The sequence below is a fragment of the Xenopus tropicalis genome, chromosome 2 (assembly GCF_000004195.4).
Source record: "Xenopus tropicalis strain Nigerian chromosome 2, UCB_Xtro_10.0, whole genome shotgun sequence".
Classification (NCBI taxonomy): Eukaryota; Metazoa; Chordata; class Amphibia; order Anura; family Pipidae; genus Xenopus; species Xenopus tropicalis.
This window is the reverse complement of record NC_030678.2, coordinates 68,827,537-68,841,869: the sequence shown is the minus strand read 5'-3', so window position 1 is coordinate 68,841,869 and position 14,333 is coordinate 68,827,537. Positions and strand designations below refer to the sequence as shown.

Genomic DNA, 14,333 nt, shown 5'->3' with positions numbered 1-14,333 from the left:
GTAATTAGTCGTATTGGATAAGTCTTTATTAACTTGCCACATCTTGCCACTGGGATTTTTGCCCATTCCTCAAGACAAAACTGCTCCAGCTCCTTCATGTTTGCTGTTCACAAGTGAAAACCATCTATCTTTGTCTGACCACAGTTCCCAATTGGATTGAGGTCTGGACTTTGACTAGGCCATCGCAACACATGTAATGTTTCCCCTTAAACCCCTTGAGTGTTGCTTTAGCAGTATGCTTCCTTTTCTCAGAACCCACGGACGTGTCTAATAAACTTTACCTATTTACCTCAAATTTCTTTTCGTATCTGAAATTTCCTTGACACCAGTATACACAACAGAATCAGCTACAGGCTCTTTGCCAGGGATGGGCTGCACTTCAATGATGATGAGGCAGCTGCTTTGGGGGAGAAGACGGCTAGAGGGTTGGAGATGATTTTAAACTAGAAGTGTGGGGAAGGGGGGAGGGTGCAGTGAGTAAACAGTAGACAAGATAGGATAGATGAGGTAATGGGCATAGTAAGGGAAAATGGGGGAGGAGACTTGCTTCAAGATACTGATAATAGTAGGGAAGGCCATAAGTTGTTTATGCAACATTCTCACGCTGGTACTAGTATTAAATGTATGTTTACTAATGCAAGGAGTCTGACTGGTAAAATGGGAGAGCTGGAGGTACTAGCGTTGGCATGGAAATATGATGTGATTGGTATTGCTGAAACTTGGTTGAATGAGTCGCATGACTGGGCAGTTAATATTGGAGGTTACACATTGTTTTGGAGGGACAGGGACAATAGAAAATGAGGAGGGAGTGTGTCTATTCGTTAAGCAGGAATTGAAAGCAAATATTAAGGACAAAGTGATGGGGGTAACAGAGGGAGCCTTATGGGTTGAGCGTCTTGCAGATAGTAAAGAATCCACCAAATTAATTGTAGGGGTATGCTATAGCCCCCCCCAATGTAAGCGAAGACGCTCAGCTATTGGGTCCCACGGGAGAAAAGCGCTTTACAAATGTTTGTTGTTGTTGTTGCAAATAGAAAAGGCTGCTAGTTTAGGGCAAGTGATAATAATGGGGGATTTTAATTATCCTGATACTGACTGGAGCAACAGTACTGCCAGGACGGTAAATGGGAACAAGTTTATAAACTTGTTGCATGACAACTTTATGTCACAGGTTGTTGAGGAGCCAACCAGGACCCGTGCTATATTGGATCTAGTGTTCTCTAATGACCCAGAACGTATAACAAATGTGCAAGTGGTTGAACCCCTGGGTAACAGTGACCATAATGTTATTTCAGTTGATGTTTGGTGCAGGAAATAAATATACACAGGGGCAACAAAGACCCTGAATTTTAAAAAAGCAAGTTTTAGATCCTTAAGGGCATAGATTGGGGCACTGTGTTTTCTGCTAAAAACACAGAGCAGAAAGGGTTGTCATTTAAAATCATATTAAATCATTACTGTTCTTAAATTATTCCATTAATAAGAAAATGTAGAAGTGTTAAAGATCACCCTATGTGGCTTAATTCTGAAGTAAAGAAGTTAGTAAGGAAACAGAGAAAGCTTTTAATAAATATAAGACAGAAGCTGCTTTTAATGAATATAAACACTATAACAAGTATTGTAAAGGTAGAAAACGAGGAGCCCATTGCAGGCCAAAAATAACCCCACAAAGTTTTTTTCAAGTATATTAATAGTAAAAAGATGCAGGTTGAGGGTGTGGCCTCAGTGATTTATAGTAACAATATGGTTACAGCGAATACAGAAAAGGCAGATGTGCTAAACATCCTTATTTGAAGGCTTGTTTAGGGATCACATACAACGTTATGTAGTGGAGAATGGCATTATGAGCCGTAATCAGCATGGCTTTATGAAGGACAGGTCATGTCAGACCAATTTAATTGCTTTTGATGATGAGGTTAGTAAGAAGCTGGACAGTGGGGATGCAGTAGATGTGATCTATTTGGATTTTGCCAAAACATTTGATACAGTTTCCCACAAACGACTGCTTTCTAAGCTAAGGTCTATTGGTCTTAGTGAAGTCGTTTGCACATGGATAGGAAACTGGTTATAGAGGGTGGTTGTTAAAGGTATATTCTCTACTTGGAATAAGGTTCTCAGTGGGGTTCTGTACTGGGTCCACTTTTGTTTAAATTGTTCATAAATTACTTAGGGGTGGGTATTATAAGCAATGTATCAGTGTTTGCAGATGACACAAAACTCTGCAGACCAGTCAATTCTATCCAGGATGTGGTATCCTTGCAGCAGGATCTTGACAAACTGGCAATCTGAGCAGCTAAGTGGCAGATGAGATTGAATGTGGAAAAATGTAAGGTCATGCACCTGGAATGTAAAAATATGCAAGCCACTTATACCCTTAATGGGACTGCACTAGGCAAATCCATAATGGAGAAGGACCTTGGAGTCCTTGTAGATAATAAACTTGGCTGTAGCAAGCAATGCCAGGCAGCAGCTGCAAGGGCAAACAAGGTTTTGAGCTGTATTAAAAGGGGCATAAATTCACGGAAGGAGGGTGTTATTCTTTCCCTTTACAGAGCACTAGTAAGGTCCCATCTAAAATATGCTGTTCAGTTTTGGTCTCCAGTGCTCAAATGGGACATTATTGAATTAGAGAGGGTCCAGAGAAGGGCAACTAAGCTGGGAAAGGGTATGGAATGTCTCAGTTATGAAGAAAGATTGGCCAAGTTGGGTTTGTTTACACTGGAGAAGAGGCGCTTAAGAGGTGACATGATAACTATGTATAAATATATAAGGGGATCATTTAATAACCTCTCTAGTGCTTTATTTACCAGTAGGTCCTTCCAACTGACACAAGGGCACCCACTTTGTTTAGAAGGGAGATTCCATTTAAATATTCGGAAAGGATTTTTTACTGTGAGAGCTGTACTAGCTGATACATTATATAGCTTTAAGAAGGGGCTGGATGGCTTTTTAACAAGTGAGGGAATTCAGAGTTATGGGAGATAGCTCTTATAACAAGTTGATCCAGGGACTGGTCCGATTGCCATCTGGTCCCTAGTTAAAATCGAGCATTGGATGAATTCAACCCAATATCATCAAATTCTTCAGGATAATGTTCAAGCATGAGTCACAAACTTGAAGTTACACAGGGGTTGGATATTCCAACAAGACAATGACCTTAAACACAGTTGGAAATCTACAAAGGCATTTATGCAGAGGGAGACGTACAATATTCTGGAATGGCCGTCATAGTCCCCCGACTTTAATATCATCAAAAATCTATGGGATAATTTGAAGCAGGCTGTCCATATTAGGCAGCCTTCAAATTTAACTGAACTGGAGAGATTTTGTATGGATAAATGGTCCAAATACCGCCATCCAGACACTCATCAAAGGCTATAGAAGCTGCTACATTTGCAAAAGTAGGCTCAACTAAGTATTGATGTAATATCTCTGTTAGGGTGCCCATTTATGCACCTGTCTAATTTTGTTATGATGCATATTTTCTATGAATCCAATACACTTTATGTCACTGCTGAAACACTACTGTTTCCATAAGGCTTGTTATATATTAAAAGGAAGATGCTACTTTGAAAGCTCAGTCAATGATAACAAATGATAGTCAATGAACAAAACTCCAAAGAATTAGGAGGGGCTCCCAAAATTTTTCATATGACTGTATATGCTTGAGACGGGCATTGTTTCTGGTAAGGAATCTTCCTTTAATTCGGATCACTATACCTCAAAACTGCTAAAAATAATTTCAACATTAAATAGACCTCATAGTAAAACATGATTTGGAAATAAGCACTTTGCAGGTTTACAAGAAACATCTTTATTTTAGTAAAGAAAATGTTTTTTTTCATTCAACATTAGCAACACTTTATAAGATTTTGATCAGAAAGAAATATTAACAGAAAGAAGTTTCTTTAGTTTAGCTATACATATAAATGACCAAGGATCATAGAAAAATAGAATTTTTCTATTTCAAATGATACCCGTTACATGCAGTACCTTGGTCCCTTTAAAAGCAATCATTTACAAAGCTTCTGTAAAATAAATGATAGTGCATAAACTTGGTTCAGATATTTCATGCTTCTCTTCAGTAAATAAAAGATTAACGTCACACATTTAAGAATTCACATTGTGTCCAGCTGATTCTAGTCGCCAACATGTCATGCATTTCCATTTTCATATACATCAGAGGACTCTTATCTCCATGGGTCAGAACCCAGAAATCATGGTCTCCATGATGTAATGTAATGAAGTAAAATGTGCAATATACCATTGTAAATAGTTACAATATTAATTACAAAAAGGATCCTAATTCATTCTAATTCTATTCTTGAGTCACAAGACTAACAAAATATGGGTTCCCTGAATTACAATATTTAATAGTTTTAAATCTAAAAGCAACTGGCCTTGCCAAGTAACTTTCAATACATTTCAATAGTCATTCAGTAGGCCTTTTTAATTCAACTTAGTGATAGGGAATTTCCTGGCATTTTTAAGGCTAATAGCACAATAGGTGTTTTCACCAATAGCATGGCTATGGAGGATACTCATATGCTATTGACTTGAATGCTGCCTGTGTGTGGTGTGTTTTGGCCTGAAAGTGTTTTCATGGATGTTATTAGGCTGAAATCTGTCTTTATTGGGGATGACCAGCGGTTGCAATTAAAATCACTGCAAGGTGGCACATGAGAATACTATTGTATCTGTGGGGTGCTGAAAAAAACACCTAGTTCATTCAAATACAAGCCAGAAAATGGACCACCACCATAAATTTAATCACACTAATTTAAAGGAAAACTACAGTTAATTACTAGGGCAGCCTCCAGTGACTGATACCCCAGGCCGGTGTCATGTGATCTTACTTCCTCTTTTGTCTTCTTTTCTCCAGCTTGGGCAAAAGCATGACAAAACTGACTTTTCAGACCTGTTTTTGTATTTCACTGCACATGTGTAGGTAGAAGCTGAAGAGGGCAAGAAGGATCTTCTGCAGAAATACCCCTTGCCGGTGCAGTTTTTAGCAAACTTGAGCACCGGCCCAGGGTATCAGGTAAGCAAGTATAATCACTAAGGGATGCCTAACATTTTGGCACCCCCAGTGTTGAACTTTAGTTCTCCTTGGATTTTTCAGACAGGTGTTCTCAAATACATGGATGTGAGAATGAAGATCATCATGATCCAATCACAATGATGCCAATAGTTAACTGAGGAAGGACGTAGTTATATGAACTGGCCAGTTGTATGACTGGCCAGGTGCAGTCTTAAAATCTTGATCACCATTTTATTCACACCTCTTGCAATATAATTTGAACAGTTGACGCTTACCTCAATAAATGTCAGTTGAAATCTGTTTTAAAAAAGCTCAGTGGTACCAGTGACTGGATTACAGTAAATGTTAACCTATTAAAGTTGTTAACATTTCTAGAAATTTCATTTCAGTTGATGGCACTTAAGATGGTGCTTGGATAAGTGCTGAAATGTTGTCAAGATTACTCAGCATGTCTAGTGGCTTTAGATTTACTGCTAATAAGTATGGAATACCTTCACCAAGGTCCTCTAATTTAGATACCAAAATAAGGTGAATGCCATCTACCAAGTATTTAGAACATTATCTTCTTGTATTTGGAGTTTGGAATTTGTCCCCGAGACTTTAGTCGCCTGAGGGCTTCTCTCATGTGCCTGGGTTGTAATGGAGGATTATCCCCCCACTTTTCGCATACATCCAAAGCTAGGAGAAAGAAGACAGAATTCAGAAAACAGCATATGGTTAAACTATGGTAAAACTTGTAATGATCAAAAAATTAAGAAGGATATCACCCGGTGCCCTTTAACAGTGCAACCCACTTACAATTTTTCTTAGGGAACAAGTGTGGGTCAAGGCAATGCTGAAAATTTAGACATAGTTACATAAGGTTGAAAAAAGACCAGAGTCCATCAAGTTTAACCCTTCCAAGTAAACCCACCACACACAAACCTATACTAAAGGCTACCTATCTAAACACTCACATACATATACCATATACACACATCAATACGAACTGTAGATTTTAGTATCGCAATAGCCTTAGGTAATCATGTGCCCCCCAACTGCATTTTTCCCCAGAGAAAACAACCCCAACCATGACCACATAGTTTAAATCTTCCATCCCCTTTACCAGTTTAGTTGCACGTCTCTACACTCTCTCCAGCTTATTTATACCCTTCTTAAAAACTGGAGCCCAAAACTGCACTGAGGCCTTACCAGGGGACCTATAAAGAAGCAAAATTATGTTTTCATCCCTTGAGTCAATGCCCTTGCAATGCAAGACAGCCTTGTATTTGCTTTAGTAGCCACTGAATGACATTAGAATTAGACAACTTGTTATCTACAAAAATCCCCAGATCCTTCTCAATTAGGCAGTGTTGGACTGGCCCACAGAGATACCAGGAAAACTCCAGGTGGGCCCAGGTGTCAGTGGGCCCTTTTGCTTCTAGCTATTTGGCCTAATTCATGGTCATTTTTCTATGGGAACAAAGCAACTAAATATATAGAAGAATAGATTATAGTAAGTAAAGATATAAAAAAGCTAGGAAAGTATAGAGACGGAGTAAGAAGTGGTGAAAAATAGTTTGGAGAGTGGGCCCATGGTCTAAAGTTTTCTGGTGGGCCCCTGGCATCCCAGTCCGACACTGCAATTAGGGATACCCCCAACTAACTACCATTTAGTTTGTAACTCGCATTTAAAATTATTTCTACTTTCTAAAATTATTTCTATTTTCTAATGCACTTTTCAACACTGAACCTCATTTTTCAATTTGCTGCCCAGTTTCCAATTTTGTCAAATCACTCTGCAACGTGGCAGCATCCTGCATGGAACTTAGTTTTGCACAATTTAGTATAATATGCAAAAACAAACAGTACATTTAATGTCCACCTCCAGGTCATTAATAAACAAGTTAAAAAGCAAAGGACCAAGGACTGACCTCCGCAGTACTCCACTAACAACATTGGCCCAATTAGAAAATATTCAATTTACCAACACTCTTTGTCGTCTATCCTTCAGGTATGGGATTCATTATCTGGAAAATCCTTATCCAAAAAGTTTTGAATTACAGGAAGGCTATTTCCTATAGGCTCCATTATAAGCAAATAATTTTTTTTATATATTACTTATATATTTAAAATATAATTTTGGATTAATTTGGATTAATTTTACTGCACAATCAAATATTCTTCCCACTTCTTCTTTTCAAATAGTAGCAAGTACTAGACATACTATTAAGCATGAGCCCTTCTTTTGATAGGACACAGAAGGTTTGAGTTCAGATATAGTGTGCATGTAGTCTAATTGTTGTTATGGGCACTGCATTCCAACATCTAGTCTAATGTTAAAAAAGAGGGTACCCTGAGATGGGTGATAGTAAAAGGCAGCATTTTTCAAGCAGTTGCTAAAGTCTAAATTTTATGTAATGTCTGAGATAAGGTACTGGGTAGCAGAAAAGAAAGAAATCAGATGGGCTTTTGGCCCCAACCACTTTTTCTAACCTTGAATACATAGTGACTGTGCAAAGTTTGTGAAGCCCTGGCATCAAACCAATAAAATTCAATAGTTGAAATCTGATTGGCTGTTGGTGACCATCCACTTTTTCTAACCTAAAACCACAGTTACCTGGTGCCTAACTCTGCAAAGTTGGGGACCCAGGTGTTATTACTGTGAGAATACCAGCATATTGAATTTCCTCCATTGAAAGTCAAAAGGTAAAATTGGATTGGCTGTTGCCCACTTTAGGACATCCAACAAATATATTTTCATTTGGGTTGACCCCATGACTATGTGATTCAAACTTGGTGTGTGTAGTCTCAAAGCTGTCAGATTCGCAGCAGTTTCAATTTCCCCATTAAAGTCAATTGTGAAATTTGATTGGCTTTTGTTGGCCCCTTCCACTTTTGGTCATCCAACAAATGTCGCCGTTTCATTCAGGGTGACCCAAGATTATGTTATTCAAGTTTGGGGGGTGTAGCTTCAAAGCTGTAAGCGTGGCAGCAATTTGAAAATCTTCCCTGTCAAAGTCAATGGAAAAATTGGGGTGTCTGGATTGGCCCCACAAAAAGACGGGGTGGGGTCGCTTAGAAAAGCACAAGCAAAATGCTCCACTATAGGACAAAGAAGTATGAAGAATCTGGGTGTTGTACCCCTAAAACTGTAGGAGGAGTAGCATTTAGAAAATGGGGGGCGCTAAGAATAAGAAGCCGAAGAATAAGCTGAACAGTGTGTTCATAATAATCAACTAAGCAAGAGTGGGCTTTCATATTATGTTAGGTTGAAAAAAAACATGCCCATAAGTCTATAAAAAACCTGCATCTATGTTAGTTAATCCAGAAGAAGGCAAATAAATCCTTTTGAAGCCTCTCCAATTTGCCTCAGTGGGAAAAAATGACTCCTAGATGGCTATTGGACTTTTACTCAACCTGAATCAACTTTTATTACAAGCTATTTTCAATAACCCTGTATTTCTCCACATGCTAAAAAGCCATCAATCCCTTCTTGAAGCTATCTTGATGTATCAGCCAGTACAAATGATTCAGGGAGAGAATTCCACAACTTTACCACTCTCACTATTAAAAATCCTTTCTGAATATTTAGATGGAACTTACTTTCTTTTTGAATTGGAATGGATGCCCTTGACTGATTTAAAAGTAGCCAAATTGAGTTATAGCCTCATAGGTGTATGTGTCTAAAAAGTAATTATAAAAGCCATGCACCCTCTTTCATTCAACTTTTGCTATATGTATTTTATTTATTATTGGGGTAAGCTGACAATTAACAGAAAGTATGTCAAAGAGACATGTAAAGGTTTTGGAGGCCCGCCACATAGTATGCTTTTGACCACTATGCAACATGGTTTCCCTGTCTTTCTGTCACAAGTGAACTAATTTGAAATAGAATGAGATGTGCTTGATGGTTTCCTCACTTTAGCTGGAGCCAGATGTGTACAGAAGAAGCTCTGCTGTGGCCTTTTATATGGAAGATACGACCACCACTAAGGAAGGGGGTGGGGGGCTTAAGGGGGAGAGCCAAAACTGCTGCAAACACACCAAGGGGATCAATGCTTATTTTTGTCCCCATATCTTATACATAACTAATTTTCTGCAAGTGCAAGGATCTGCAATAATTATAAAACTACTAAGCTAGTCAAGGTTAGTCATTAACCAATGTAAATACCAGAGGGAGAAGTAGTAATCTCCGCTGCATGCTGGCTAATGCACGGGAGCTTGTTGGGTAAATTAGGGGAGCTGCAGGCTATTGCATGTATGCATCTATGATTTAATTGGTATCACTGAGACCTGATGGGATGAAAAATGCGACTGGGCTGTGAATTTAAATGGTTACACACTGTTTAGGAGGGACAGAGGGATTAAAAGGGTGGAGAGGTATGTCTTTATGTAAAGTCAGATTTAAAGCCATGTGCTGAAGACATTACCAAGGAAAATGTGGAATCTCTTTGGGTAGAAATTTCAGCAGGGCTAAAGGTTACAAGAAAATGATCATTGGTGTATGCTATAAACTACCCTGTATAAGTGAGGGTCAAGTTGTTATTATAGGGGACTTTAATTATCCAGACATTGACTGGAGTAATGGGGTGGCTAAGTCAGAAAAAGCTAGTAAGTTTGTAAATATGCTAAATTATAACTTTTTATTTCAGGCAGTTCAAGAACCTACTAGGAATTACCCTATTTTGGACCTGGTAATATCTAATACTGAACTCATCTCTAACATTTGTATGGTTGAGCATTTGGGGAACAGTGATCATAACATGGTCTCCTTTGAGATAATGCTGCAGAGGCAGCTCTATCAGGAATTAACTAAAACACTCAATTTTAGACACACAGTTTTGACAGTATAAGGGCATCTCTGTGTCAGCTGGGAAAGGCTTTTTATAGGGTTTGAAACAAAGAAAATGGAAGATCTTTAAAACATAGCTTAGTAAGTACAAAGATCAGTATATTCCCCTTGTAAGCAAGGAGAGGCATTGAAGCAAAACCTTAATGGCTGAATAAAAGTGCTTTTACAGCATTCAAGTTAGCTGGAATAGCAGAAAATTTCATCAGGTGCAAGGAAGCAAACAAAGCATGCAAAAAAAAGTCAGGCAGGCTTAAATAGAGATGGAAAGGGGGGTATTGCAGCTAGGAGTAAAAATAATCCAAAATTATTTTTTAATTATGTGAATAGTAAAAAATTGAAGGAAGAAGGGGTGGGAACCTTATTATCACTGGGGGGGGGGGGGGGGGGGGGTTCAGTTGGTTGATGAGAACAGGGAAAAAGAAGAAGTTTTGAACTATTATTTTTCATCTGTCTATAAAACTGAAAAGCCAGCTAATGAAGGCATCTCTTTTAATATACCTATTTTTAATAATATAGCTACTAACGCATGGGTAACTCGGGACATGAACATGTAAAAGGTAAACAAAGGTCCAGGACTGGATGGGATTCATCGCAGGGTATAAAACGAGGTTAGAGCTGTGATTGCCAAACCTCTTTATTTAATTTTTCAGGATTAATTGAGGTCTGGCATGGTGCAGGGAGACTGGCGAATTGCTAACGTGGTGCCGTTATTTAAAAAGGGATCACGTTCTCAGCCTGAAAACTATAGGCCTGTTAGTCTGACATCCTTAGTAGGAAAGCTTTTGGAAGGGGTAATAAGGGATAGGGTACTTGAATACGTTGCAGTTCACAATTCACAATAAGTTTGTGCCAGCATGGTTTCATGCGGAACAGATCTTGACAGACTAACTTAGTCACCTTTTATGAGGAGTTGAGCAGGAACCTTGATGCTGGAATGGCAGTTGATGTCATCTACTTGGACTTTGCTAAAGTGTTTGATACAGTACCTCACAGAAGATTAATGATAAAATTGAGGAATATTGGCCTAGAACACAATATTTGTGATTGGATAGAGAACTGGCTAAAGGATAGATTACAAATAGTGGTGGTAAATGGAACATTTTCTAATTGGACCAGTGTTAGTGGAGTACCACAGTAGTCAGTCCTTGGTCCTTTGCTTTTTAATTTGTTTATTAATGACCTGGAGGTGGGCATAGAAAGTACGGTTTCTATTTTTGCTGACGACACTAAATTGTGCAAAACTAAGTTCCATGCAGAATGCTGCCACTTTGCAGAGCAATTTGAGAAAATTGGAAAACTGAGCTATCTACTAAATGGTAGTTTCCTGGGGGGATTCTTAATGGAGAAGGATCTGGTTTTTTTTTTGTAAATAAGTTGTCTAATTCCAGGCAATGTCATTCAGTGGCTACTAAAGCAAATAAAGTGTTGTCTTGCATAAAAAGGGCATTGACTCAAGGGATGAAAACATAATTTTGCCTCTTTATAGGTCCCTGGTAAGGCCTCACCTTGAGTATGCGGTGCAGTTTTGGACAGAGAGTCCAGAGATGTGCAACTAAACTGGTAAAGTGAATTGAAGATTTAAACTATGAGGTTAGACTGTCGAGGTTGGGGTTGTTTTCTCTGGAAAAAAAGACGCTTGCGAAGGGACATGATTACTCTATACAAAGTACATTTCAGGGGATTATAGGCAGATAGGGGATGTTCTTTTTTCCCCATAAAAGCTATCAGTTTTTTTTTAAACTCTCAGGCTTTTAATTTCATCTATTATCTGATTGCTAGGGCTTAAGGTCCCCATACATGGGCCGATTCTAGCCGTCGATATGGGCCCATGTATGGGCACTACCGACGGCATTCCCGATCGATATGTGGCCTAAAATCGGACAGATATCGATCGGGCAGGATAAAAAATCTAGTTGGATCGGGGACCGCATCGGCTCGTTGATGTGGTCCCCGAACTGACTGCCCCAATGGCGCCAATGTAATTCGATCGTTTGGCCCCAAGGCCAAACGATCGAATTAGCCTACACGTTCCCCAATATCGCCCACCCGTAGATGGGGATATCGGGTGAAGATCCGCTCGCTTGGCGATCTCGCATCTTCACGTGTATTGGGACCTTAAAATTATCAGACAGCAGTTTCAAAGTCAAAATGGAGAATAAATAGGCGAGAGACTGAAAACAGAATAAGCAATAAAATATATAAATGCAATCCACAGAGTCTGTGTGTTGCAACCAGAAAGTGTTTTCATTACAAGCTGGTAATAGGTAGGTAGGTAGGTAATAATTCACAAAACTCATAGAAAACAAATAACAATCCTTAAAAGATTTTTTTTTATAGGTAAGCCTGTATTTGAATTCCATACTTACCTTCTTCTACAACCTCACCCACAAAGACTTTGGAAATGCCAGACATTGCAATGACAACATTCTGGGAAACTGAGCAGCCTGTAATGTTCTGAATTAGCTGTAAAAGTAGTGGGAGATATTGATAATTATTAACAGGTAACTTACGAAGAAAACTTAAAAGGGATGGTTTACCTTTAAAGGGGACCTGTCACCTTAAGAAATAATTCCAAATTGTTTTCTATTGTGTTTCTCAAGCAAAATGAACTTTACATACACTATATAAATTATTTGAATCTTATTTTCTTCAGCCTTGGAATTCACAATTGCAACAGGCAGGTGCTATTTTGTGGACACTTATCAAAAAAGGCATTGCATCCTGCCAAAATCTTGTTTCTGTGCCAGTATGGGGGGACCTGATACCCATGCCCTTGCAATGGTTGCAAAATTACATGGTGAGGAGGAAGGGGGAATGTGAGGAGTGCAGCAACATCTAAGAAGTTCTGAATGGAAAGTAAAAAAAGTAACTGGGCATGGATGTGGTAATAAAAAAATGATTTTTGGGTTTGATGTTTAATTTGAAAAGGGCTTTTATTATGCAACTTTATGTCTGGATGACAGGTTCACTTTAAGTAAACTTTTAGTATGTTATAGAATGGCCAATTCTAAGCAACTTTTCAATTGGTCTTCATTATTTATTTGTTATAGTTTTTGAATTATTTGCCTCCTTCAAACCCTTTGCCGCTTTGAAATAGGGGTCACTGCCCCCAGCAGCCAAAAAACTATTGCGCTGTGAGGCTATAGTTTTATTGTTACTTTTTGTAACTTTCTTTTCTAATCAGCCCCTCTCCTATTCATATATCAGTCTCTCGTCCAAACCAGTCCCTAGTTGCTAAGGTAAATTGGACCCTAGCAACCAAATAGCTGCAGAAATTCCTGAACTGAAAATGAAACTACAAATAAAAATGAATACCAATTGTAAATTGTTTCAGAATATTACTCTCTACATCACACTAAAAGTTAATTCAAAGGTGAACAACCCCTTTTAAGTGAATATATATTTAAAGGTAAGACGCCAATGTTATACCCTTTTAATGGCAGCTTTAGGGAAAGCAGAACGCCTGTACATCTCATATCGATTTAGCTGTTCCTCAGAAAATGATGACACCAATATTCTGTGTGAATAAGAAGTTATAAGTGATTTGATGCAAACTTACTGAAAAAAAAAAAAATCATGTAAAATTAAATTATTTCGGGGGGCGCATGCGCGGCGCCATCAGGGAAAGACGCACCTGATGTGAGCTCCGTATCCAGGTCCGGTAAAAGTAGCATAAAACAGCTATAACTAAGCCAGCAACGAGCAACCCGACCTTCCTAACCTACCTACGCCAGAATGGCACCCCCGGGACCGAAAAAAAAGCTAACGGCCCAAAGCGCACACAAGTTTTTTCAACAACGGAGCCCAGACACTCCGCCATCTTTACCCGCTACGCAGGAACACGAAGAGACACTCTCGCAGGCCGAACAAACAGTAGCACCAATTGACGTACCAGAACTGCTGCAATCTATACAAAAAATGTTCCGGACAGAGCTAGCCGCTGCAGTGACAGAGTTCACAAAGCAAATACAGGAACTGGGCACGCGAACCAACGCCTTAGAACTCCGCACCGAGGAAATAGTGACGGCCATGCAGGCTGACCATGATACCCTTGAAACATACAGGGAAAAAATATACACAATGGAGGAAAAATTGGAGGACCTTGAAAATAGGTCCCGAAGGGCCAACCTCCGCCTAAGAGGAGTACCTGAGACTGAAACAGACTTGGAAAACTTTGCAACCCGCCTCTTCTCAAAATTGCTCCCAACTCTGCCACCGGAGCAACTACAAATGGTCCGAATACACAGAGCGCTTGCACGACCTCGCAATAAAGATTCACCAAGGGACATTGTACTTAAATTCCAATATGAAGCAACCAGGGATGCGGTCTTACAAGCCGCTCGCCAAATCACCAGAAAGGACACTAATCAACTACCTGCAGATATATTCGCTGACCTCGCTCCCACCACACTCCAAAAAAGGAGACAAATGAAGGAGGTTACCCAAATTCTGCAAAAA

At 39.2% G+C, this 14,333-nt stretch overlaps 1 protein-coding gene across 2 annotated transcripts in view; it reads right to left on the bottom strand.

The window, feature by feature from the left end:
• Positions 1–3,790: 3,790 nt before the first annotated feature.
• taf11 (TATA-box binding protein associated factor 11) overlaps positions 3,791–14,333 on the bottom strand; it is a 103,292-nt gene continuing 92,749 nt past the window's right edge. For both annotated transcript variants that reach the window (XM_012956662.3, NM_001127413.2), the window contains exons 4-6: positions 13,305–13,392; positions 12,242–12,338; positions 3,791–5,719 (exon numbers count right to left, since the gene is read on the bottom strand). In XM_012956662.3, the coding sequence (XP_012812116.1) occupies positions 5,592–5,719; positions 12,242–12,338; positions 13,305–13,392 (313 nt within the window). In that variant the 3' untranslated portion in view covers positions 3,791–5,591. The remainder of the gene's footprint in view (positions 5,720–12,241; positions 12,339–13,304; positions 13,393–14,333) is intronic.